General features: G+C 39.3%; 1 protein-coding gene across 1 annotated transcript; it reads left to right on the forward strand.

Annotated features, from left to right (window-relative positions):
- FUNDC2 (FUN14 domain containing 2) lies at positions 1–27,958 on the forward strand. Its single transcript, NM_001251911.1, has 5 exons — positions 1–133; positions 6,444–6,594; positions 19,618–19,693; positions 24,783–24,914; positions 27,710–27,958. The coding sequence occupies exons 1-5, from the start codon at positions 1–3 to the stop codon at positions 27,785–27,787; spliced, it is 570 nt and encodes a 189-aa protein (NP_001238840.1). The 3' UTR covers positions 27,788–27,958.
- Positions 27,959–27,961: the final 3 nt, after the last annotated feature.

A 27,961-nucleotide genomic window follows, 5' to 3' on the forward strand; every position in this document is an offset into this window, starting at 1 on the left:
ATGGAAACATCTGCCCCACGTGCCGGAAGCCAAGTGGTGGCGACAACTGCGCGCCACTCCGCGGCCTACCGCGCAGATCCTCTACGTGTGGCCTCGCGAGACAAGCTCACCGAAATGGCCGCGTCCAGTCAAGGTAAGGGCGGGCGCGCGCGCGGCCGGCGCCGCGGGGAGCCGCCTTCCTGGGCTCCGGAAGGGGAAGGGCTCCGCGCCCGCCAGTCGCGACCGAGCTCCCCGGGGAGTCCAAGCGGCGCGGGGACGGGGAGGGCGCTCGGGGCTCGCCCCTGGCTCAGCCGCTCCCAGGGTCCGGCCAAGGTCACGCGCGTGTCTGGGGCCTAACCACCCCGGGGTGTCGTCTCCAGTGGAGCTCACCCAGCCTTCCGGCGCCGCCCCCGGCAGCAGAAGCCCGAAGACATTCTGTCCCTGTTCTCGGAAGCGGTCTGGCTTCTTTGTCCCTTTGGACGTTCATCTCAAATGCCTCGTGGCGTCATTCTGTGTACAAGGCACCTCCCCAACTGCTTTATTGTTGGTTTTGAAAAACTAGCACATATGGGATGGTACTTAGGAATAGCCTTCTGTTTAGTCGGCATAGTCAAAGATTCCGTGTAATTCGCAGTGGAGCACGTCTTTAAGTTATGCGTCTTACCCTATTTTGAATGTTTAGGTTGTATTTAATTTAGTACTGACTCACGGGATCCCATTGCTCAACAGAGCCATCATTGAAAACTCAATCATATAAACGTAAAATTACGTAAATTATGTTAAAAACAAAGGCAGTGAAAATACTAAAAACTCATCACTTTTATTATTTACCATGTTTTATTGTTACTTTACTTTTGAGGTTATTTATACATCTATTGTATCTTTGTGGAGGAGATACTATACTATGGTGCTCTACTGTGCGTCTCTTCCCAACTCTGGGTTCAGTAGTGTCACAATTCAGTAATGTCATGCTCACGATGAATGAATACGCAATGGAAATTGGCTACACTACAAATCAGCCCTTGCCTAAAGCCGACTGTTAAGCATTTCGCCAGCACGCCACTAAATTTTAGATGACTCTGGGAAGGTGGAATGTGCAATGTGATAATTATGTATTTTCCTGCCGAGCAGACTGCTCTTATTGACTTTTATAAGAGCAGACTGCTCTTATAGGTTGATCAGGTATTTGCACCTAGGAAATTGTTGTGAGAAATTTTGAGGTTAAGATGAGTTTCAATTGTTATCACAGTGGTGATCACATAATAACTGTGATCATTGATTTTGTGGGCTCATAAACGAAGCTATTGGCTGACTTTTGTCTGTCATAGTGCTTAGCAGTGTTTGACCAATGACTGACCAAATATCTCGCATTTAATCTACCTTCCCCCCTACTCCCTTTTTTAGGGACTAGATCTGTCATTCAGGCTACAGCACAGTGGCACAATCATAGCTCACTGCAGCCCCAGTGGAGCCACCTGTTGATCTAAGGGGCTTGGTCAAATTACGTTAAAACAAAACTGTAATGTTTTGTTGTTACATTAGAAAAATAAATTATTTAACTACTTGAGAGGCCATGGAGTACCCAGGTACTCAGACATCCATATTTTGTTTTGCTAAATGGGCATCTGTGATGTATCCTGAATGAATTCTTGAATTATATTTTGTGTGTGGTTTAAGGTAGAGGTTGAGAGTAGTTTTTTTTGAAACACAAATATATAGTAGTTCTAACATCATTTGTTGTTTCCTTCATTGAGTTACCTTGGTGCTAACTTATTAAAAATCAAATGACTAGATGTGTGGATCTATTTCTGGATTCTGGATTCTCTTCCATTGCTATATTTGGGTATCCTTGGGTCAGTTTGACAGTGTTGAATGTCATTGCTTTATAAGCCTTGAAATTAAGATAGTTGTATATTATACTGTAGCTTTATAATAAGCCTTGAAATTCCTTGAACCCTCCTCTTTCCCTTGCCCGCCTCCGCCCCCAGGATTATTGTGGCAGTTTGTATTTTCCTGATTGCAGCAATATTTTCCATTCCTTATGGTCTTTTTCCTAGTGACTTTGACACTCCTCCCACCCAGGAGTGGGATCTATATTCCCTCTTCATGAATCTGGATGGGAGTTTGTGACTGACTGCCTGTTCCTACAGAATGCAGTGGAAGTTAACACTGCATTTGCTCTCTCCCTTTCTTGGGACTTTCACCTCCTGAACTCAGCTCCTATGCTGTAAGGAAGCCTAGACTGACTCACATAGAGTAGCAGCCTATCTATCTGTGTGAGTGTAGAGTCTTCAGACCCAGCCTGTAAGTCTTCTGGCTAAAGCCTCAGACATGAAACAAAGACAAACCACAGTGCTGTGGCTGAATTCCTGATCCACAAAATCTGAGAGCATAATATATGATTGTTTTGCTTCATGAAGTTTTGGAGTAATTTGTAGTACAGCCGAAGTAACTGGAACACTACTGGGTTTTTTTGTATCTTCATATGAATTTTAGAACCAGTTTGTCAATTACATAAAAACCTACTTTTTGGCCGGGCGTGGTGGCTCACTCCTGTAATCCCAACACTTTGGGAGGCTGAGGCAGGCGGATCACCTGAGGTCGGGAGTTTGAGATCAGCCTGACCAACATGGAGAAACCCCGTCTCTACTAAAAATACAAAAAATTAGCCAGGCGTGGTGGTGCATGCCTGTAATCCCAGCTACTTGGGAGGCTGAGGCAGGAGAATCACTTGAACCTGGGAGGAGGAGGTTGCGGTGAGCCGAGATTGCGCCATTGCACTCCAGCCTGGGCAAAAAGAGCAAAACTCTATCTCAAAAAAAAAAAAAAAAAAAAGAAAGAAAAAAGAAAAAACCTACGTTTTAATTGAGATTGTATTGAATATATAGATCAATATATGGAGAGAATGAATATCTTAAAAATATTGAGTCTTGCAAAACATAAACAGTATATCACTGTTATTTTAGGTCATCTTCAATTTCTTTGCAGTGTTTTGTAGTTTGCAGTGTTTTCTAGTTTACAGTGAACAGGTCTTGTGCATCTTTCATTGAATTTACTACAACATAATTTTTGCAATTAAAATTATTTTGTTTTCCAATTCATCATTTCTAATACATAAAAATTCAAATGACTTTTTAATATTGGTCTTATAATGTGTGACCTTGCTTCTGGTACCTTTTTGTAGATTTTTCTGGGTTTTCTATATACACCGTTATATTATCTGCCAATGAAGACAGAATTATTGTTGTACCTCCTTTCTAATCTCTTTGACTTTTATTTCTTTTCTTTTGTTGCACTGGCTAGGAACTCCAGTACAGTGCTGGGCGAGGTGGCTCACACTTGTAATCCCAGCACTTTGGGAGGCTAAGGAGGGAGGATCACTTGGGGCCAGGAGTTCCAGACCAGCCTAGGCAACAAAGTGAGACCTCCTGTCTACAAAAAAAAAAAAAAAATCAGTTGGTCATAGTGGTGCACAGCTGTAGTCCAGCTACTGGGGAGGCTGAGGTGGGAGGATTGCTTGAGCCCAGAAGTTTGAAGTTGCAGTAATCTGTGATAGTGCCACTGCACTCCGATGTGGGTGATAGAGTGAGACCCTGTCTCAAAACAAAACAGAAAACAGTTGAATAGATTTTAGGGAAAGAAAAGTGTTCCATATTTCACCATTAAGTATGATGTTAGTTGTATATTTTTCATAGATGTCCTATATCAGATTGAAGAAATCCCCTTCTATTCCTATTTTCTACTTTTTTTATTTTTATTTTTATTTTGAGACGGAGTTTCGCTCTTGTTGCCCAGGAAAATGGGCAGTGGTCTGATCTCGGCTCACTGCAACCTCCGCCTCCCAGGTTCAAGCAATTCTCCCATCTCAGCCTCCTGAGTAGCTGGGATTACAGGCGCCTGCCACTATGCCCGGCTAATTTTTGGTATTTTTAGTAGAGACGGGGTTTTACCATGTTGGCCAGGCTGGTCTCGAACTCCTGACCTCACGTGATCCACCCGCCTCGGCCTCCCAAAGTGCTTGGATTACAGGCATGAGCCACCACGCCCAGCCCCTATTTTCTACTTTTTATTCTGATTTTTTTCTTTGATTTTAAAGTATAACATTTCTGTAATTATTATTTTGTACAGTAAGTATTCATTTAGATTTATCCACCTATTTGCCCATTCCAGTGTCTCATTCCTTTCTGCATTTCCATACTTCCATGTGGCATCATTTCTTGTCGGCCTGAATAACTTTTGTGTACCTCTTTGAATATTACTTCTATCCCATTCTTTCTAATCTTCTGGAACTCCAATTACATATATGTTTAATCTTTTGAGCAGTTTTTGATCATTGTTATTTGCTTACTTCAGCATCTTGATCATCACTGGTTCTGTTTCTGTTTCTTTTTTTTTTTTCTTTTTGAGACTGAGTCTCACTGTGTCACCCAGGCTGGAGTGCAGTGGTGCGATCCTTGGCTCACTGCAACCTTCGCTACCCGCGTTCAAGTGATTTTCCTGTCCCAGCCTCCCGAGTAGCTGGGACTACAGGCACATGCCACCACGCCCAGCTAATTTTTGTATTTTTAGTAGAAACAGGGTTTCACCATGTTGGCCAGGCTGGTCTTGAACTCCAGACTTCAAGTGATCTGTCCCCCAGGCTTTCCAAAGTGCTGGGATACAGGCGTGAGCCACCGTGCCTGGCCTGCTTCTATTTCTTTTATTTAAACAAATTTTGTTTCCTTTATATGGCTTTGCCTTTGCATGGGTAGTAGTAATTTTCTATTGTTTGTTACATTATGTGTGAAAAGATTGTACACACTCCATGCCAGATGAAGTTGATCATTTGAGGTCAATTTTACAGTAAACAGCTTTGAATAGTACATTGCTGACATTTCATATCAGACATTTCTTAGTGCGGTGTGTTTCCAGGGAAACAGGGCTGGGTATAGTAGGGGAGCCTGACATTATCTTCCCACAGAGAAAGGGATTGACATTTTGTTAATTCTTTCTCCATGCTTGGGCAAATCATGTAACTTTGGAACCTTCATTTCATTTTTTTTTTTTTTCTGAGACGGAGTTTCACTCTTGTTGCCCAGGCTGGGGTGAAATGGCGTGATCTCGGCTCACTGCCACCTCCACCTCCCCGGTTCCAGTGATTCTCCTGCCTCAGCCTCCCAAGTAGCTGTGATTACAGGCGCATGCCACCATGCCCAGCTAATTTTTGTAGTTTTAGTAGAGACGAGGTTTCACCATGTTGGCCAGGTTGGCCTCAAACTCCTGACCTCAGGTGATCTGCCCACCTTGGCCTCCCAAGGTGTTGGGATTACAGGCGTGAGCCACCATGCCTGGTGCCTTCTTTTTTTTTTTTTGAGATGGAGTCTCATTCTTGTTGCGCAGGCTAGAGTGCAATGGTGCGATCTTGGCTCACCGCAACCTCCGCCCCTCAGGTTCAAGTGATTCTCCTCCCGAGTAGCTAGGATTACAGGCATGTGCCACCACCCCCGGCTAATTTTGTATTTTTAGTAGAGATGGGGTTTTTCCATGCTGGTCAGGCTGGTCTTAAACTCCCGACCTCAGGTGATCCACCTGCCTCCGGCCTCCCAAAGTGCTGGGATTACAGGTGTGAGCCACCATGCCTGGCCTTCATTTCTTAATTATAAAATTGAGTTAATAAGTAGTACCTACCTTATTCTGTGGATTAATTAGATGTACATGATTAATGTTTAGCACATTGCCTGGTAAATAGTAAGAGCTCAATTAAACATTACCTCTCATCTTCATTATCACTGGAGATCCACGTAGTACTTAGAAAATTTGTGGATTACTGAATAGCATTGAGTTACTTCTGAAGAGAAGGGGCAAATTTGTTTCATTTGGGATGCATTACTGGCAGTTTTTTGTAGGTCTTTTTGGATTTATTTATTTATTTGAGATGGAGTCTCGCTCTGTTGCCCAGGCTGGAGTGCAGCGGCACTATCTCGGCTCCCTGCAACCTTTGCTTCCTGGGTTCAAGCAATTCTTTTGCCTTAGCCTGCTGAGTAGCTGGGATTACAGGTGCCTGCCACCAGGCCGACTAATTTTTGTATTTGTAGTAGAGATGGGGTTTTGCCATTTTGGCCAGACTGGTTTCGATCTCCTGACCTCAGGTGATTCGCCCACCTCGGCCTCCCAAAGTGCTGGGATTACAGGCGTGAGCCACCGCGCCCAGCCTTTTTTGTTATTTTTAAATTTGAGAGGACAAACTAGAGGACTAATTTGAGATTTTCTAGGTTTTTCCCTGTAATATAGACATTAGTATTTGCTGATTTTAGTCTGATTTTCCAAAATTGCAACTTAGAATAAATTTACTATTTAAAATAGAATATTTGGAGGTTTCTTATTACATTTATGTCTGTTTCTTTAAATATCTCAATCTAGTTAGGTATGGTAGTGATTTATTATAAAAGTAAATATTTTCTTATTTAACGTATTACTTCTTGTAGGAAACTTTGAGGGAAATTTTGAGTCACTGGACCTTGCGGAATTTGCTAAGAAGCAGCCATGGTGGCGTAAGCTGTTCGGGCAGGAATCTGGACCTTCAGCAGAAAAGTATAGCGTGGCAACCCAGCTGTTCATTGGAGGTGTCACTGGATGGTAAGTGATGTGAAAGATGTCCACTGTCTTTTGTGCATGATTTAGTATTGCAGTTATAGGTACCATCATCTCCTTTAACCAGTGAAAACACATTGGCTTCTGTGAAATTGGTCACTTAATGTGGAGCATGTATCTAAACATCATCTTAAAGTACCATTTAATGGTTACACATAATGATTGTTTCCTATATGCCAGGTTCTGTTTGAAGTGTTTACATAGATATCTCATTTCCTTCTCACAACTCTGGAATTAGTACTGTTATTTTCTATCCTCATTTTATAGAAACTGAGGCTCAGAAAGGTTAGTTTGCCCAAGGCCACATAGCTGGTAACTGGTAGAATAAGGAGCTAACTACTTATTAGCTATGTCAGATGATAACTTAATGTGACATAGCTTATGGTTTCATTTGTAATAAATTCAAAAAGTAATAGCAAATTTCATAGGTGAATATTCAATCCATTAATCTCATAGACTCTTTACATTTGAAAAATTTTATAGCACCATATAGCAAATATAGAACAGCACATTTAACAGGTGTACATTTTAGCAAATACTTAGAGTGAACACCTATGTAACAACTGCTAAGGTTAAAAAAAATGTGGCTAGCGCCCTAGAAACTCGAGAGGTTATTAAGCAGCTATTTCATTGCTTTTCTTTGTAGTTTTAACACCAGTTATGTCACTAAATAACATACTGTGGTTTACCTGCTTTCCAACTTAAAGTAAATGCAATCAGTATGTATTCTTTTGAGTCTTGCTTTTTTCGCTCAACCTGATGTTTCATATATTCAACTACATTGTGTATAGTTGTAGTTTCTTCACTTTCACTTGTATTTTGAGTTCCATTATGTGAATATACCACAGTATATCCAGTTGATGACTGATATTGGAGTTGTTTCCATTTTTGGCTAATACTATGCTTATATGAGTATTAGATTTCCCAGTGTATATGTGCATACATTTCTGTAGGGTCTGTACCTAGAAATTGCTAGGTAATGGGTATAGGTATCTTCAGCTTCACTAAATAATGTCAAACCACCTTCCAAAACTGTTTTTAACAGTTTACAGTCCCAGCAAGGACCAAATGAACCTGTTGTTCTACATGGTGGCACTTGATTTTGCCAGGCTATTAAATTTTTAAAAAATTAGTTAATTTTTCCTTAGCGAGGTAATCAAGTTAAATCCAGACTATAAAAATTTTGCCAGTCTGGTAGTTAGGTAGTAGTATTTCATGGTGGCTTCATTTACATTTCCCTGAGTAGGAGTGACATTGATCGACTTTTACGTATGTTTGTTGACCATTTGGATCTCCTCTTTCAGTTCCACTCTAGTTTTTTTCCTCTGAAGTTGTCATTCTTTCCCTTGTTAAGCTGTAAGAGTTCTTTATATATTCTGAATATTCTCAGTCATTTGTTAGTTGTGTGTATTATAGATATTTTCACTCATTCTGTGGTTATCTTTTCATTTTATGGTATCTTTTGATGAACTGAAGATCTTATTTTTAATATAGTCAATTTTATCAATCTTAACCTTAATGGTTAGTGATTTTTGTGGCTTATTTAAGTAATCTTTGCCTACCCGATGTTTCAGAACTTTTATTATTTGACCTTTCACATTTAGATTTATTATCCACCTGGAATTGTTTTTGTGCTCAGTATGTGATAGATTCCTTCTTTTCTTCCCCATGTGGAATACCCATTTGTCCCAACTTAATTTATTGCGAAAGCTATCCCTTTCCCCGCTGCTTTATGTGAGTGTGTGTGTGCATGCGTATGTGTGTGTCTGCTATCTTGTTCTTTAGGAACATCTTGGCTATTTTCTTTATCTCTTAGTTTTTAAATTTAATAAATAGGTATATTATAAGTTGCACATATTTAAAGTATAAAATTTGATACATTTTTACATATGTACATGCCCATAAAACCATCACCACAGTCAAGATAATGAACATACCTATCACTTCAAAAGCTGCTTTGTACCTCTTTGTAATTCCACGCTCTTTCCTTCATGCCATCCTCCCACCACTGATCTGCTTTCTATTACTATAGATTATGTTTTCTAGATTCTTTTTAGAAGTGGAATTACATAGTATATATTCTTTTTTGTCTGGCTTCTCTTATTCACCATAATAATATATTTTTTTGTTTTGAGACGGAGTCTTGCTCTGTTGCCCAGACTGGAGTGCAGTGGCACCATCTTGGCTCACTGCCTTCTGGGTTCAAGCAGTTCTCCTGCATCAGCCTTCACCATAATAATTTTGAGATAATCTGTGCTTTTCTGTTTATCAACAGTTCATTCCTTTTTATTGCTAAATAGTACTCCATTGTATGGATGTACCACAATCTGTTTCTCCATCCACCTTTGATGGACATTTGAGTTTTTTTTTCACTTTTTAGCTATTACAGATAAAACTTCAAGTTTGTATACAAGTGTACAAGTCTTTGTATGAACATATGCTTTCATTTCTTTTGGGTAAATATCTAGGAATAGTATGGCTGAGTCACGTAGTAAGTGAATGTTCTAAATTTACAAGTACCTGCCAGTTTTTAAAGTGCCTGTACCATCTTACATCTCCACCAGCAATGTGTGAGGGTTCCAGTTCCTCTGCATCCTTACTAACACTTGGTATTATCTTTTTGATTACAAACATCTTAGTGGGTATGAAGTTGTATCTCATTGTGGTTTGAATTTGCGTTTCTCTAATGACTAATGATGTTGAGCATTTTCATGGGCATATTTTTTGCCATTCATATATCTTTGATGACTTATTTGTTCAAATCTTTTTCCACATATTTTTATTGGGTTGTTGGTTTTCTTTCACTTCTGAATCGTGAGAGTTCTTTAAATATTCTGGATAGAAGTCTTAGATATGTGATTTGCAAATATATTACTTCTCTGTAGCTTTTCATTATCTGAACTGTACCTTTCAAAGAGCAGACGTTCTTAATCTTGAAGTGCAGCTCTTTTGTAGCTCCAGCTTTTGGTGTCATGTCTGAGAATATTTGCCTAATCCAGGGTCACCAAGATTTTCTCTCGCTTTTTCTAGATTGTATATAGGTTCGGATTTTATATTTAGTTCTGTGATCCATTTTGATTTACTTTTTGTATATAGTATAAGGTAGGAATCCAAGTTTTTTTTGCATATGGGTATCTAGTTGTCCCCACATTTGTAAAAAAAAGACTGTCTTTTTCTCCACTGAATTGTCTTTACACCTATGTTGAAAATCAGTTGACTATATGTTTTTGAGCTCTTTGTACTGCCAAATTGATCTAGGTGCCATTATCATGCTGTTTTGATTACTGTAACTTAGGTAATGCAAGTCTTGAAATTTTGTTTTTCATCAAAGCTATTTTGAGTATTCTAGGTATTTAGCATTTCCATCTGAATTTTATCTTGTTTTTATACACTCCTCCATATGAATTTTAGAATTAGGTTGCTGCCAGTTTCTGCCAGACACCCGATGAGATTTTGACTGGGATTGCATTGATCCATAAACATTGGTGTATCTCTCCAATTTGTTTAGGTTTTCTTTAATTTCTCTCAGCAATGCTTTGTAGATCTTACACATCTTATATCAGATTTATTCCTAAGTATTTCATATTTTTGATACCATTATAAATGGTATTACTTTTAAAATTTCAAGTTGCCATTGTTCATTGCTTGTATAGTATATACAAATGCAATAGTTTTTTTTTGTATATAGATCTTGTATATTGTAGTCTTGCTAAAAGCCACTTACTAGTTGCAGAGTTCAGGGGTCCCCAAGACCACTGTCATGTTTGATAGTTTTCTAGGAGAATTCACAGAACTCAGAGCTGTTCCACTCAGGGTTATTTTTTTATTTTTTATTTTTTTAACAGAAAATGATACAGATTAACTCAGCCAAGGGAAGAGGCACATGGAATAGGGTATTGTGGAGTCTTTATATTTATATTTATTTATTTTTTTTGAGACATAGTCTCACTCTCTCACCCAGGCTAGAGTGCAGTGGTGTGATCTTGGCTTATTGCAACCTCTGCCTCCCGGGTTCAAGCAATTCTCTCACCTCAGCCTCCCAAGTAGCTAGGACTACAGGCGTGAACCATCACACCGGGCTAATTTTTGTATTTTTAGTAGAGTCAGGGTTTCACCATATTGTCCAGGCTGGTCTCGAACTCCTGACCTCAAATGATCTGCCTGCCTCAGCCTTCCAAAGTGTTGGGATTATAGGCGTGAGCCACCACACCCAGCTGAGTCTTTACATGTAAAGTAGGTTTCTTGTAGGTTCCATATAGGTGGTTGTTAATTTTTTAGAATCCAATTTGACAGTCTCTTCCTTTAAATTAGGGTGCTTAGACTATTTACATTTAAGTTTATTTTTAAAATTCTTTTAATTGACTAGTAAAAATTGTAGGCTGGGTGCAGTGGCTCACACCTTTAATACCAGCACTTTGGGAGGCCGAGGCAGGTGGATCATTTGAGCTCAGGAGTTTGAGACCAGCCTGGGCAGCATGGCGAAATCCCATCTCTACAAAAAATAGAAAAATTAGCCGGGCGTGGTGGTGTGCACCTGTAGTCCCAGCTACTTGGGAGGCTGAGGTGGGAGGATGGCTTGAACCTGGGAGGGGGAGGTTGTAGTGAGCCAAGATCATGCCACTGTACTCCATCCAGCCTGGGTGACAGAATGAGACCCAGTCTCAAAAAGGAAACAAAACAGCAACAGCAAAATTGTATTTATTTGTGGTGTACATGATGTTTTGATATATGTATACATTCTGGAATGGCTAAATCAAGCTATTTAACATGTATTACCTCACATACTTACCATGTTTTTGTGGTGAGAACACTTAAAACCTACTCTTATAGCAATTTTCAAATATATAATATGTTGTTATTAACTGTAGTCACCATGATATACAGTAGATATCCTAAACTTCTTCCTCCTAACTGGAATTTTTGTGTCCTTGACCAACATTTCCCCAACCACCCCACCCCACAACCTTTGGTCACCACCATTCTCTGTTTCTATGAATTTGACTTTTTTTAGATTCCACATATAAGTGAGACCATTTGGTATTTGTCTTTCTGTGCCTGACTTATTTTACATAGCATAATGTCCTACAGGTTAATCCATGTTGTCACAAATATCAAGATTTCCTTTTTAAGGGTTGAACAGTATTCCATTATGTAATATACCACATTTTCATTATCCATCTGTTGATGGACACTTAAGTTGTCTCTATCTTGGATATTGTGAATAGTTGCAGTGAACACGGGAATGCAGATACCTCTTTAATGTACTGACTTCATATCCTTTGGCTGTATACCCAGTAGTGTGATTGCTGAATCATATGTTATTAGTTCTACTATTTTTAATTTATTGAGGAGTCTCCATACAGTTTTCCATAATGGCTCTACTAATTTACATTCCTACCAACAGTGTACAAAGATTTCCTTTTCTCTACATCCTCACCAACACTTGTTATCTCTTGTCTTTTTGATGATAGCCATCCTAACAGGTGTGAGGTGATAGCTCATTGTGGTTTGCATTTTCCTCATGATTAGTGATGTTGAGCATTTTTTTCATATACCTTATTTATTGGCCATTTGTATGTTTGTATGTCTTCTTTTGAGAAATGTCTGTTCAGGTCCTTTGCCCATTTTTAAATCAGGTTGTATTTTTACAATTGAGTTGTTTAATCCCTTATATATCTTTTATATTAATCTCTTATCAGATATATGCTTTGCAAATATTTTCTCCCATTCTTTAGGTTGTCTCTTCACTCTGTTGATCCCTTTGCTTTACAGAAGCTTTTTAGTTTGATGTAATCCCATTTGTCTATTTTTGCCTTTTGTTGCCTTTGCTTTTCGGGTCATATCCAAAAAATATTTGTGCAGACCAGTGTCATGGAGCTTTCTCCCTGTTTTCTTCTAACAGTTTTACAGTTTCAGGTCTTATATTTAAGTATTTAATCTGATTCCAGTTGATTTTTGCAATGGTTTGAGATGAGGGTCTCTTTTGCATGTGGATAAACAGTTTGCTTAGGACCATTTTTTGAAGAGACTATCCTTTCCCTGTTGTGTGTTCTTGGCATCTTTGTCAAAAATCAGTTGACTGTAAATACATGGATTTATTTCTGGGCTCTCTATTCTGATCCGTTGGTCTATGTGTTTGTTTTTAATGCCAGGACCATGTTGTTTTGGTTACTATAGCTTTGTAGTATATTTTGAGATCAGGTAGTATGATGATGCCTCCAACTTTGTTCTTTTTGCTCAAGATTGCTTTGGCTATTAGGGGTCTTTTGTACTTCCCTGTGAATTTTAGGATTTTTTTTCCTCTTTCTGTGAAAAATGTCATTGGAATTTTGATGTGGATTGCATTGAATCTGTAGATTGCTTTGGGAGGTATGGAGATTTTAGCAATTTTAATTCTTCCCATTCATGAACATGGAATATCTTTCTGTTTATTTGTGTTGTCTTCAATTTCTTTCATCAGCCTTCTATAGTTTTCAGTGTATGGACCTTTTGCCTTCTTGGCTAGATTTATTCATAAGTGTATATTTTTTGTAAGTGGGACATTTGTTTTTGTTATTACTGGGTTCAAAATTACCATCTTGATATTTAATCTGTTCTTTGTTTTCATTTTTTGCTTTCTTTTGGATCAAGTAGCTGTGTGTGTGTGTATAATATAAATATATATGTTATATATGTGTGTACATATATAACATATATACTGAGGTGAAATTCACATAACATAAAACTAACCATTTTAAAGTGAATAATACAACTTAGTACATTCACAATATTGTACAACCACTATCTCTATATGGTTTTAAAATCCTTTTATCACCTCCAAATAAAACTGAGTACCCACTGAGCAGTTACTCCTAATTCTTCCTTCCTACAACTCCTGGCAACCACAGTCTGCTTTCTGTCCTTATGGATTGACCTATTCTGAATATTTCATATATATTGAATCATGCAATGGGTGAACTTTCGTGTTTGGCTTCTTTCACTTAGCATAATGCTTTTGAGGTTCATGCATGTTATAGTGTATATATATTGCTACTTCATTCCTTTTTATAGCTCAATAGGATTCCACTGTATGTATATGCCACAGTTTGTTCATCCAGACATCTGTTGGAGGACATCTGGGGTATTTCCACCTTTTAACTGTTGTGAATAATGCTGCTATGAACATTGGGTATAAGTATTTTTTCAATACCTATTTTTAGGTCTTCTATTTTTTTGTATATACCCAGGAGTGGAATTGTTGGATCATATGATAATTCTATGTTTACTTTTTTGAGGACCCACCTAACTTTTGAGCATCTTTTCATGTACTTCCTGGCCATTTGTATATCTTCTCCAGATAAATGTCAACTCAAGTCCTTTGCCCATTTTTTAATTGGGTTTATCTTTTTGTTATTGAGTTGTAAGAGTTCTTTATATGTTCTGGATTCTAGACCCTTACCAGACACGATTTGCAAATATTTTGTCCTGTTCTCTAACTTGTCTTTTTCACTGTTTTGATAATGTTCTTTGATACAAGAAAGTTTTTAATTTTGATGAAGTCCAATTTATTTTTAATTTTGATGAGGTCCAATTTATTTTTTTTGTTGCTTAGATCAAATATTTTCAATTCCATTTTCATAATTCTATTTTCATGGATATTTTCATAATTATGTCCTTTGTTGGCTTATTAGCTATAACTGTTTGTTGTGTAATTTTAGTGGTTGCTTTAGGGTTTATAGGAGACATCTTCTACTTGTAGTCTGCCTTCAAGAAATCTAACGCTTCATATATGATATAACAGTATGCTTCCATTTTCCCCTTCCCCCTTTGTTTTCATTGCTATAAATTTTACTTTTAAAATTATGTAAATTCATAATACATTCTTATTATTTTTGCATTAAATGTTGAATTTTTATAGTTTTTAATAACAAGAAGGAAGCCTTTCACATTTTACTCCATAGTTTCTATTTCTTGTGCTCTTCATGCCTTTGTGTGGATCCTGATTTCTATATGATATCATTTTCCCCTGCCTGAAAGACTTCCTTTAACATTTCTTATATTGCTGGTCTGCTGGGGATATTTTTTTTTTTCAGGTTTTGTATCTGTGAAAAAGGTCTTTATTTCATTTCTGTTTTTGCAAGATCACTTAGTGTAGAATTCTAGATTGACAGGGTTGTTGCTTTTTTTTCAGCACATTAAAAATGTTATTTCATTGTCTTTTGGCTTTGTATTATTTTCTGTGAGAAATGTGTTCACTTCAAACTTTATTCCTCTGTACCTAATGCCTCTTTTTTCCTCCCTTCAGGCTCCTTTTAAGATTTCCTCTAGGTCGGGCGTGGTGGCTCACGCCTGTAATCCCAGCACTTTGGGAGGCTGAGGTGGGTGGAACATGAGGTCAGGAGATCGAGACCATCCTGACTAACACGGTGAAACCCCGTCTCTACTAAAAAGTACAAAAAATTAGCCGGTCATGGTGGCGGGCGCCTGTAGTCCCAGCTACTCGGGAGGCTGAGGCAGGAGGATGGCGTGAACCCGGGAGGCAGAGCTTGCAGTGAGCCGAGATTGTGCCACTGCACTCTACCCTGGGCGACAGAGCGAGACTCCGTCTCAAAAAAAAGAAAAAAAAGAAAAAAAAGATTTCCTCTTTACCATTTGTTTTAAGCAGTTTGTTTATGTTGTACCTTGCTATAGTTTTCTTTTTCTATCTTTTTTTTTTTTTTTTTTTGAGATGGACTCTTTCTCTGTCACCCAGACTGGAATGCAGTGGCATGATCTCAGCTCACTGCAACCTCCACCTCCCAGGTTCAGGTGATTCTCGTGCCTCAGCCTCTGGAGTAGCTGGGATTACAGGTGTGCACCACCGCGCCTGGCTAATTTTTGTATTTTTAATAGAGATGGGGTTTCACCATGTTGGCCAGGCTGGTCTCGAACTCCTGACCTCAGGTGATCCTCCTGCCTCAGCCTCCCAAAGTGCTGCGATTACAGGTGTGAGCCACCATGCCTGGCCTTCTTTGTTTCTTTTGCTTAGATTTCATTGAGCTTTTTGGATCTGTGGGTTTATCGTTTTCACGAAGCTTGGAATATTTTCTGTTGTCCTTCAAATATTTTTTTCTGTCCTCCTTCAGTGATTCCAATTACACATTTATTAGGGTGTGTGAAGTTTTTCCACAGTTCATTAATACTGTTTACTTTTTAAAAACTTTATTTTGAGATAATTGTACATTCACATGCAGTTAGAAATAATCCATAGAGGTCTTATACCCATTCCCCAGTTCCCCCTATGGTAGCATCTTGTCTAACTATAGTTCAGTATCATAACCATTTTCATTTTTTTGTCTCTTTTCTGTTTCATTTTTGATAGTTTTTATTGCTATTTCATGAAGTTTATTAATCTTCTACAGTGTCTAAACTGCTGTATTTTTCGTCTCAGACATTGTAGTTTTTATTTCTATAAGTTTGATTTGCATCTTTTTTTTGAGACTTTCTTGTTCTGTTGCTTAGGCTGGAGCGCAGTGGCACAATCACAGCTCACTGCAACCTCTACCTCCTGGGCTCAAGAGATCCTCCCACCTCAGCCTCTTGAATAGTGGAACTGCAGGTGCATGCTACCGTGCCTGGCTAATTTAAAAAAGTTATTTTTAGAGAGATGGGGACTCACTATGTTGCCCAGGCTGGCCTTGAACACCTGGGCTCAAGCAATCCTCTTGCCTTGGCCTCCTAAAGTACTGGGATTACAGGCATGAGCCACTGTACCCAGCCAAGATTTGCATGTTTTTAAAAGAGCTTCCTTGCCTCTACTTATTATGTGCAATCTTTTCTCTAGCTTCTTGAACATATGGAATATAATTGCAATAACTTTTAATGCTTTTGTCTACTAATTTTTTCATCAGTATCATTTCTGGGTTTCTTTTAGTTTATTTTTTTTTGATCGTGGTATTTTTCTGCCTTGCAAGCCTGGTAGTTTTTAATTAGATGGCAGATATTATGAATTTTACTTCATTGGGTGCTAGATATTTTTTATTCTTATAAATGTGCTTGATTCTTGTTCTTGGATGCAGTTACTTAGAAATCACTTGATCTTTTTGGGTCTTGCTTTGTTATTAGGCTTTATTTAAAATGTGTGTTTTGTTTTAAAAAGAGAAAAAGCCAGGTGTTATAAACAGTGCAACAATTTTTGTAACAGCAAAAATCTGTAACCATTCTAAATATGTCAGTTACTCTGATTATACTTTAGTAAGTCTGAACAGTGGAATGCTCTTAAAATGGACCCTTATCATTTATTTACTGGTCCTACCACCCTTCCAATTTCAGAGTCGCTTCAGAAATATACTGCCTGACATCTAACTTTTGTTTAAAAAAGATTAAAAGTCTTATGAGGTTCTCCATGCATTGTTGTATTTGTAATTCTTTCTCTTACTGAGCTGAAATGTAATAAGAGGAGAACAGTAGACAATGAGGGTAGTGAGGTAATGGGAGACAAGATGTTAAGTGTAAGGCTTTAACTTTCTCTCTTAGTGAGGAGGGAAGCTACTGGAAGGTTATGAGCAGAAGTGTACCTTGATCTTACATTTTAGAGCAGGGGTCAGCAAAGTTTTTCTGTAAAGAGCCCATATGGTAAATATTGTAGGCTTTATGGATCACACAATCTCTGTTGCAACTTGATTTACAAAGAGACATCTGGCAGGATTTGGCTCCCAGGCTGCGGTTTGTCGACCCCTGTTTTAGGACTGTATGAGCTGCTATATTGAGAATAGATTCTAGGGGGCGAAAGTGGAGGTAAGAAGTCCAGATGAGGAGCTGTAACAGTAACCTACATCAGAGATCATGGTATAGACCCAGCAGATAGAAAGTGAATACACAGAGCAAAGAGGTTCTAGGACTGAGCCTCAGAACAACCTAACATTCAGAAGTCAGAAAGAGGAGGACTCAGCAAAATTGTCTGATAAGGAATGGCCAGTGATATATGAGGAAAACCAAGAGAGAATGGTATTCCAGAGCAAAAAGATGTCAAGAAGGAGAGAGTACAATAGCAGAACAACAAATAACCTGATTTAAAAAATGGGGAAAAGACCTGAACAGACGTTTCCCCAAAGAAGGCATAGAAATGGCCACCAGAGGTATATGAAAAGATGCTTAGCATCATCAATTATCAGGGAAATGCAAATTAAAACCACAATGAGATATCAACTGACACTTGTTAGAATGGCTGTTATCAAAAAGACAAGAGATAATTGTTGATGAGGGTGTGGAGAAAAAGGAACCCTAGTACACTGTTGGCGGGAATGTAGATTGTTACAACCATTATGGAAAACAGTATGGAGGTTCCTAAAGAAATTAAAATTAGAACTACCATGCGACCCAGCAATTCCTCTTCTGAGTATATACCCCAAGGAAATGAAATCACCACCTCATAAAGATATCTGCCCTCTCATGTTCAGTGCAGCATTAATTTATAGTAGCCAAGATATGGAAACATCCTAAGTGTCCATCAATGGATGAATGGATAGAGAAAATGTGTATACAATGGGATACTATTTAGCCTTAAAAAAGGAGATTGTGCTGTTTGCCATAGCATAGATTTTGGAGGACATTATGCTAAGTGAAGTAAGCCAGACATAGAAAGACAAAATACTGCATGATCTCATATGTGTGGGGAAAAAGTCATATATACAGTTGTATAATATAATAAATATAAAGAAATAAAACTGGTTACCAGGGATAGGATGGGAGGAAATGGGAAGATGTAGGTCAAGGGATACAAAGTAGCAAATATGTAAGAGGAGCAAGTTGAGAGATCCAATGTACAGCATGAGGACTGCAGCTAATGCAATTGTATTGCCTTAGGGATTTCTGTGAATTAAGTGGATTTTAGCTGCTCTTATCACAAAAAAGTAACTATGTGAGATGATAGATATATTAATCTGATTCGTTATAGTAACCACTTTACTTGTCTATATGTATCCCATAACATCATGTTGTAAACCTCAAATACACACAATAAAACACCTTTTTTAAAAAAAGGAGAGAGTAATCAACTGTGTCAAAAGCTGCTGTAGGTCAGATGAGATTAAAGCTGAGAAGTGAACACTAGCATTTGGTAAGGTCAAGATCAGTGGTAACCTTGATAGGAATGGTTTCATTGAAGTCATGGGACAAAAGCCTGAATGGTGTAGGTGTGAGAGAATATGGACACAGGACAAAAGAGACGGCCTCAAAGTAGTTTTGCTGTAAAGGAGAGCAGAGAAAAGGGAAGGGGGCTGGAGAATTGGAGTCTAGGGAGGATTTTTTCAACAATGGTTAATGATTACAGCTGATAGGTGTTCAGCAATGAACACAACAAAATCTCTGCCTTCATGAAGCTTACATTTTAGTATCGGGTGGGGGCAGGAAGATAGACAGTAATGAAGAAACGCATAATTATATTAAACTGGCTACGAGATGTTGCCACTCAGATATCATATGGACATTTTGCATTCAACATATTCAAAATGACATTATCTCCTCCCCTCCCTTCCCCCACCTTTTCCTCTATTCCTCTTCCTTGTTTTTATATTGTAAAAAATGCCACATTCAGGACAGAATCTTGTGCCTTATCCCTTGCAACCATCCTGTCCTCAAACTCAGGAGTGTTTTTTTTTTTCTTCACAAACAGTTCCTCAGGTCTGCTCCCTCCTTGCCATCTCTACCTCGGCCCATTGGCATTCACTTCTCTTCTGGATCGCTACCTCACCGTCTTAACTAGAGTCTCTGCCTTCGTCCTCCCCCTTTAATCTCTTCTCCACAATGTAGCCAGAGTCATCTTTTAAAAATATAACCTGAGAGTTTTAAGGGACTTACTCAAGACCACGAGATTCATAGAGCCAAGATTTGATTTCCTTATGTCATGCTCCTCTTGGGGCTGGCTTTACGTAGGGGGTAGGAAGGAGCTAGGTCATCTTAAGCTAAGTAAGATATGAACATTGCCAGAAATGCATGTTTGTATGTAACTGACAGCTCATCAATTTGTCTGATGTTGGTTTGTTTTTGTAGGTGCACGGGTTTCATATTCCAGAAGGTTGGAAAGTTGGCTGCAACAGCTGTGGGAGGTGGATTTTTTCTCCTTCAGGTCTGTATGTGAAATGTTCTCAGATGTTTGGAAATTCCACCTGCCCATTAAGGAATGTGGTGTGGGGAGTTGTAATACAGTCCTGGCTATGTCACACTAGACTAGCCTTTGCACTTGTTTTCATGTACTATTTTAAATGCTAGTGACCGTTTGAGTCAAATTTTATTCATTATACTAGTAAATGTTATTTGCCAGTCCCATTTTATTTCCTCATGTGGGGACAGAAGTGCAAATTCCTTATCATAGCTCCTTTAAAAGAGTTTTTAAGACCAGCTGAATTATTAAGCGGATGTGATTTCAAAAATACAAGTGTGCTGTGATGATTTAGTGTCATATGCTAATATTATAGCTAGCTTTCACAGAGGGGATGTTGAGCATGTGATGAGAAATGGGAGCTAAGTGACAGTACAGTCAGATGTCATCTGCTGTCTCCTTGACCCATAGTTTCAGAACCAGTGGTTGCCAGTTCTCTGAGACTGCTTAGGAGAGACTAACAAGCAAGACTTGAAAAAGGGAGCAGTTTCTCCAAAAACAAAAGAAAACTGACATTTGATTGTATTAGGCATACATTTCTTAGCTCTGTGGCATTGGTATTCAAATTTGGCTCCACATTGGAATCACCTAGGAGTTTTTAAAAGAGCCAACGTGTGCCACTCCTGACCCACAGTCTGATTTCATTGGAAAACTTAAAACTCCTGAGGTGATTCTGCTGTGCTGTGGGAGCCATAACTTGCTGAATCATGCCAGAGTCTCTGAATTCACAGCCGTTTGTCTCTTCCCACAGTTGGCAACCCTCACTTTTGCAAGGTAAGTTCTGCGTTAGCACCATGATTGGAGTGAGTTTTGCAGATAGGTCAGGTGAAAATCAAATGTATCGAAGAGGGAAGCTGGTAACTGGCTGTAGCTGGGTTGAGTGTGGTATTGCTGCATGACAAATTCCCCCAAACCTAATGGCTTCAAATAATGATCACTTTATTCTCTCTCATGGTTACAGGAGTTTGGGGAGGGTTAAGGTAGGTGCTTGTGGATCAGAGTCTCATGTGGTTACAGGCCAGATGATCAGAGGGTTAGGGTAGGTCTGGACTTGTGGGGCCTCTTTGTGTCTCTGTCTCTGTTTGTCTTCCCTCCTCCTCTCCTTATTTCCCCGCTGTCCATAGTCTCAGTGCTCTTCCATGTGGTCCCTGTGCCAGTATAGGCTTCCTCACACTACCATGACCTCAGGACTCCCAAGCACAGTTCTGCAGAAACATGGTGCAAGTTGCATCTCCTTTGTTGCCCAAGCCTCACTTTTGTTGGCTGCTTCCCTGTGGGCTTGTTACGTGCTGGCTCTGTTGCTAGACAGGTCAGACTCCCTGCAAGGTGGGGCCCCTCCTCACACCTCTCTCTCCTTCCCCTTGACCCTTCAGGTGGAAGTGCAGTAACATCTCTATCCCTGTGGTTTCCCTTATATGCTGCCCCAAACTTCATAAACATTTTAATATTGCTTTGAAATGTCTTAATTTGAGTGTGTCCTCTGTTTCTTTTTGGGGCCCTGACAGAAATAATTGGTATTGAAAATGTCTCCAGAAAGGCACCTCAAAATGAGATTTTGGGGTTGGATAATTCCAATATTCAAGGGGTACAGGGACACTGCTTTGCTGCAGAGGTGAGACATGGAGAATCTGTTACAGGCACTCATGTTATCTGTCACCAGGGGAGTGAGAGCAGGAGGCAAGCATAATGTTGGGAGATCAGTTATATCACAAGTTATAGTTTGACATAGGGATCCAGTTTCCTTTTTTCCATACTGATAATTGAGCAGAATTTAGTGAATAATTCTTCCCTTTCCCAACATTTGCAGCATTGTCTCTTTCATATATCAGAACCCATGTATGTGTGGCTGTGACTCTGGTTTCTGTGTTCTGTTCCACTGGTCAACTTTCGATCTTTATGACAGTACTAAAGCTTAATATTTGGTAATGCAAATTCCTCCACCTTATTCTTCAGGAGTGTTGCAGCTACTTTTGTGTTTCTGCTCATTCATCTAAATTTTAGATCAGACTTGTCAGTTATTTTCAAAAATCCTGTTGAAATTTTTATCGGAATTGCATTGGAACCATGTAGATATCTCTTATGATATTGAGTATTCTATCTGTGAACACGGGCTTTCTCTCCAATTATTTAGGTCTTCTTTAATGCCTTTGAATAGACTTTTTATTATTTTTCTGTATAGATCTTGTACATCTGTGATTCAGTTTTATTACTGGATACCTTATAACTTTAGTTGCTCTTGTGGATGATACGATTTTTAAAACTACACATTCTGATTCATGCTAGTGTGTTGAAATACAGTTGATATTTTATGTTGCTCTTTCAGCCAGCCACCTTGTTAAAAAAGTCTTGTCTGGGATTCTTTTGGGTTTTGTCTATAAAATCTTTTTATGCCATCTGTGAACAGTGAAATTTTTCCTTCACGTCTTTATGAATGTAGTTGCTTTTTCTTACCAAGCTGTAGATCATTTCCAGCACTTTTTGCAGCTTTCAGAGCCCAGCAGCAACGCTTGCCAGTTTTCAGTTTATTCGGCTCCCTCTACGTGTTGTGCTGCAATGGAAGTAGGATGTTGAGCTTTGTCAGTAGAGGGCGCTGGAGGGACCTTGCAGCGGGAGAGGCTGCTTTTCTCAGTTCTGGTGTTGCTTTGCCCCTGCAGTGCAGTCCCCCAGTAATGCCAAGGAGAGCAGGAAGTCACCTCGCAATCCTGGCCTGGGCCACCCAGGGGACTTCACCACCACCATTACTACTTTTGCCCCCTTGTGAAAAATCAGTTTGTCGTAGTTGTCCACGTCCGTTTCTGTACTTTTTATTCTGTTCTGTTGGTCTGTGTGTCTATCTCTTCTTCAGTATGACACACTGTCTTGACTACTGTAGCATTATAGTAAATCTTAAATCAGGTAGTGTGATTCCCCCAACTCTGTTCTTTTTCAGATTCATTTTGGTGATTCCAGTTCCTTTGCCTTTCCATATAAATTTTAGAACCGGCTTATTTATGTATCTATAAGAAATCCTACTGGGATTTGTGATTTGGGATTGCAGTAAATCTATAGATAATTTGGAGAGAACTGGGCATCATTTCTGTGTTGAGTATTCCATTCCATGTACATGATGTGTCTCTCCATTTATTTAGGTTGTCTTTGAGTTCTTTCTTCAGCATTTTGTAGTTCTCAGTATACAGATCCTGTATGTTTTATTTGATTTGTACCTAATATTTAATTATTTTTTGCACCCATTGTTGTAAATCATTTAAACATTTTTCATTTCCAGTTCAAATTGCTAGCATATAGAAATTCAGTTGGTTTTGTGTGAATTTGTGTCCTGTGACCCTGCTAAACTCACTTTTTTAGTCTAGGAGTTTTTGTTTTTTGTTGAAGTCTATGAAATTTTCTATGTAGACAAAGATGTCTATGATTGGAGACAGTTTGACCTCTTCCTTGTGAATCAGGATGCCTCCTAATTCTTTTTCTTGTCTTGTTGTGCTGACTCTGAATTCACTTCTGGTACGATATTTAATAGGAGTGGAGATGGCGGACAGCTTTGCCTTGTTCCCTGCATTCGTTCTTTCACCATTATGTACAGTGTTACCTGCAGGGTTTTTTTGTAGATGTTCTTTATCAAGTTGAGGAAGTTCCCCTCTATTGCTCTTTCTCTGAGAGTTTTATCATGAATTTGCGTTGAATTTTGTCAGATGTTTCTTGAGTCCTGCCTTGAGGTTAGGCCAGGCGATACTGCAGGAAAAGCAGGAAACACACCACCAGTTTGGTGGTGCTTTGAATTCTGGTCTTCTCCAATCTGCACGTCGCTGTTTTTATGTAAGAGCCTTCAAATAGCTAGTCCATGTATTCTCTCAGTTTAATAGCAGGATTTTGTGGGATAAACAGGGTGGAGTAAATGAACCAGAGCCTTCTTTTAGATACAAATGTTGATACTCAACTATGTGGTTGCTGTAAGTAATTTGTTCTTTTTAGTACTAAGTAATATTCTATTGTGTAAATATGATACAATTTGTTTATCCATTCATGTGTTGATAGACTTTTGTGTATTTCCAGTTATAGACTCATAAATAAAGCTACTATGGCTTGATTACTTGTGAAGTTGAACTTTTTCCTTTTCGTGGACACTTTCCTCTGAATTGCCCTTACCCATTTTTAAAGTGAACTTTCTTTCTTACTGATCTCTATAAGAAGTTCACTTTTTTGAGTATCAATGTTTTGTTTATGATACACATCACAAGTATTTTCTCTAGTCTGTTTGGGTGACTGGTGGTGCCATTAGCTAAGATAGGGCCTAGAGGAAGAGCAACAATGCAGGAGGAGACTCTAGCAAGGTGAAGACTTTTAGTTTCAGATATTTTGAGATTGCCAAAAATTTGGTAGAGAGAAGTGATATTGATAGGGCATTGATTGATTGGCTATAGTCATTCTCTTCATTCCTAGGATGATATTAATCCATCATCAAAAAACTACATGCTTGAATCAGATTTACACTGAGTTTTAGTGTTTGTGCCTGCTGTTTTTATCAAGGGAAATAGGTATATGCTGTAGGTGTCTTTGGATGTGGTTCTCTTAATATCCCTTTATATGAACTTGCTCATGAGAAATCTCTGTGGGGCCAGATGCTAGATTTCTTCCTGTTAAGCAACAGTAATAACTGCCTGAATGCTTTGCTCTGTTCACATTGTCAGGAAACTGACACTCATGGGCACATTGTCAGAGTCATTCTCTGGAAACATTTGTATTGGCTGTAAGGTCCATCTCTTCACCCTACATCTTGACCCCCCACCTTGATTTTCATCTTATATAACTCTTTGTAAAAGGGTTGTAAGAGTATAAATAATTTAAAAGAATTGCCAGTAGTTATTTCTAGTGCCAGGCATATGGCTTCGCATATAGGGGGGATGCTGAGTAGATGTCATCATGATACAAAGAATCAAATGGCAGATGTCTCCAAAAATGGAAAGTCAGAGGGTTTCGAGAGTCTACTTCAGGATTTATCCTGACTAAAAGAAATAACAAATCTGTTTCTCATTTCTTGTTGTCATTATTGTTGATACTGTAGCTTGCAAACCATACTGGGTACATCAAAGTTGACTGGCAACGAGTGGAGAAGGACATGAAGAAAGCCAAAGAGCAGCTGAAGATCCGTAAGAGCAATCAGATACCTACTGAGGTCAGGAGCAAAGCTGAGGAGGTGAGACTTGCATTGTTCACGTGTAGTGTGTGAACAGTGCAGACAAAAACAGGGCTTAACCCTATTGTACCATATCTCAGTGATGGACAGGGCTTAAGCATTACAAAGAACTTAGAGTAATGAGACAAAACTAACTTGGATTATCATCACTTCAGAACATTTTTAAAAGCTGGATAATTAAGTGTTTGGTGACCTTTGTCTGTGCACATTTGTGGAGTGATTATCCCTTTAACCAGTTCTTGTAGGAATGTGGGGCAGCATAGTAGGTGGGAAGGATATATGGCCAGTATAATTATTTTGAGTCCCATTTTGTCGCTATACACGCGTATCTCTGAAACATTCATACTCTGCTTGTTCTGCGTATAACTAGTGAAATGTCACAAGTATTCAACTCCACTGTATATCACCAAAATAGCCATAGATGATATGTTAAATAAGTGGATGTGGCTGTGTTGCAATAAAACTTTATTTAAAAACAGGTTCAGATTGGATTTGGCCCATGGGCTGTAGTTTGCTAACCCCTGATCTTGTTCATTAAAGCCAAGTTAGATTATAACCTGGCACTGCAGGGACAGGAGAAGTCCTTCCTTTTTAAAAGGATATTTTTTGCTGCTGCTTTATTACCTTTAGAAATATGTCAGATGTTGCAAATAAATAAGTACACTGAACTGGGGAGAAATAAACAAGGATCAGGATGTCAAGAAGATAGCTGGTACTTTCTGTAGCCTGGAGTGATGAGAGATTCTCCCATTAGCTCACTCTAGCCTCACAGGGAAAACAGACAGATTGAGTACAGGGGAGGAGAGATACCCTGTGTGCGCCTCAGGCTTCTCATGTTGTGAGTGGCTCTTCGTGCTGGTGATTGGCAAGTGGCTGGTCAAAGCTGGTGCCTTTACCCAGAGTGGGAAGGTGGCAGAGGTGGGTATCTACAGGAGCCCAGAGCCCAGATGGTTTCTCTTTCCTTTCTTCCTTCTGTCTCTCCTCAAAGTTAGGAAAGTTACATTTTTTATTTCATGAAAACTTTATTATTCAAATGTTTATAAAAATAATGCATGGCTGGGCACAGTGACTCAGCACAGTGAGTAAAAAAAAATTTTGTAAGAGAGGTCTCACTCTGTCGCCCAGGCTGGAGTGCAGTGGCACAGTCATGGCTCACTGTTGCCTCAACCAAGCGATCCTCTGACCTCAGCCTTCTGAGTAGCTGGGTCTATAGGTGTGTACCACCACACCCGGTGAAGTTTTAAATTTTTTGGAGAGACAGGGTCTCCCTGTGTTGTCCTGGCTGGTCTCAAACTTCTGGGCTCAAGCAGTATTCCCACCTCGGCCTCCCAAAGTGCTGGCATTACAGGTGTGAGCCATGGCACCTTGCTGAAAACTTTTAAAATAATACTGGAAGTGTATATAATAAAAAGCATAAAGTTAATATTTGATTAGAACCAACTGTTGACTCACAGAGGGAGTTTGTTATAAAGTAACCAGATAATTTGGAATTGAGTTCACTGTCACAGGCCCTGGGGATGTAGTGGCTGGTTTTCCTACTCATAGAGCCGGTGGTCTGATTTGAGAAACAGGATGAAGATTTAGTTCAGTATTTAGCAACAAGATGACCTCAGTGAGAACAGTTTAGTGGGGTGGTGGAGTTGAAAGCCAAATTAGCAAGTTGAAGAAAGAGTAGTAAAAATAATAAAGGAAACCAATTTTCTCAGGAAGTTGTATGATTTTTTTTCTTCACCCCAATGGCAGATGACAAAAGTGCTTCATTTAAGGAAATGTAGAGGTCCAGGAGAGTTGGAGGAGGAGTGGAAATGAGGCAGGAAGACATAGGCATCGTTGGAGTAAGGGCTTACTGGAGGGTTAGAAGACAGTGGTCCTAGGAGGATGGGGTTGGTAGTGTGAAAATGTTAGGGGAATGTCAGGGTGTGAGTAGCTTAGGTGGTTTGGGGATGGAAGTCACCGTACTTGAGTTCAAGAAATGATCAGGCCAGGATGTTGGATGTCTTGTTCATATGAACACTTTCTAAGGTGGTGATCACACTTAGGAGAAAGAGGAAGTCTGAGCCACTTATCAAAATTGTCTCTGAAATTGGAAGGGTGGGGAGTGGTCAGGAGATTGGTAGAGCACAGACTAAGGAGCCATAAAGAGTGTCTGAATGTATGCACTGAGTCTCAGATGACCGGGAGCTATTCCAGGAGGGTAGAGGGGAGGTGGGAAGCTTTGGGAACTTAAGGAAATAAGAACGTCACCTGTTAATCATCTTAGATGTGGTGAAGTGTGAGAATGAGAATTTATAGCATCTACCTGGGAGCAGGTTTCAGAGGGGAATGCATGGATGGAGAGATTTAGGGGAGAGACTTCAGGAAATGAGAAGCCTCTATTGGAGGGTAGATGCCAAAGAGGATGGAAGGAGCAAAATTGGAAACAGAATTGCCTCTGTAACCAGTTTATTTAGTGCAGCTTTACTCTTTCCCCATAACTGTCCCCATGAACTCTCCTTCTTTGTCCTTGATTCAAAGAGCCATTGTCTCTACCTCCTGATGTGCATCCTCCTTCCCATCAGGCTCCCTCTAGTCTTATTCTCCCCACACCAGCCAGTAGTCATTTTCATATGTAAGTCTATTTAATTATTATTAAATAGACTATTAATGTAAGTCCATTGCCCTTTGGGTAAAGTGCAAATTACGTAACCGATGAGGGGATTGACATTGTTAAGACTGGCATAGGTATAATAGAGATGATTCTTAATATTATTAACATCCTTAGCAAAACAACCCATTGTACTATCTTCTGTTTTCAGGTGGTGTCATTTGTGAAGAAGAATGTTCTAGTGACTGGGGGATTTTTCGGAGGCTTTCTGCTTGGCATGGCATCCTAAGGAAGATGACCTCATGTTCATTGTTCCTGTTTTTTTCCAGCCAGCAGCCTCTACACTCCATCATAGGACATCGAGTCCCTCCTCCTCTTCTCCCATGCCTTCCTCCCTGCCATGGCAAATCCGAGTGGCTTCTATAAGCATCTGCTGGTACAAGTCAATGTGGCACCATGAGCT

This window comes from Pan troglodytes, chromosome X (assembly GCF_028858775.2).
Source record: "Pan troglodytes isolate AG18354 chromosome X, NHGRI_mPanTro3-v2.0_pri, whole genome shotgun sequence".
Classification (NCBI taxonomy): Eukaryota; Metazoa; Chordata; class Mammalia; order Primates; family Hominidae; genus Pan; species Pan troglodytes.

Excerpts from the sequence above, each read along its gene's own strand:
- FUNDC2 (NM_001251911.1), top strand. The coding sequence starts at position 1 with ATGGAAACATCTGCCCCACGTGCCGGAAGCCAAGTGGTGGCGACAACT. Across the intron at positions 6,595-19,617 it reads ATTGGAGGTGTCACTGGATG|GTGCACGGGTTTCATATTCC; the intron begins GTAAGTGATGTG and ends TTGTTTTTGTAG. Across the intron at positions 24,915-27,709 it reads TCAGGAGCAAAGCTGAGGAG|GTGGTGTCATTTGTGAAGAA; the intron begins GTGAGACTTGCA and ends TTCTGTTTTCAG.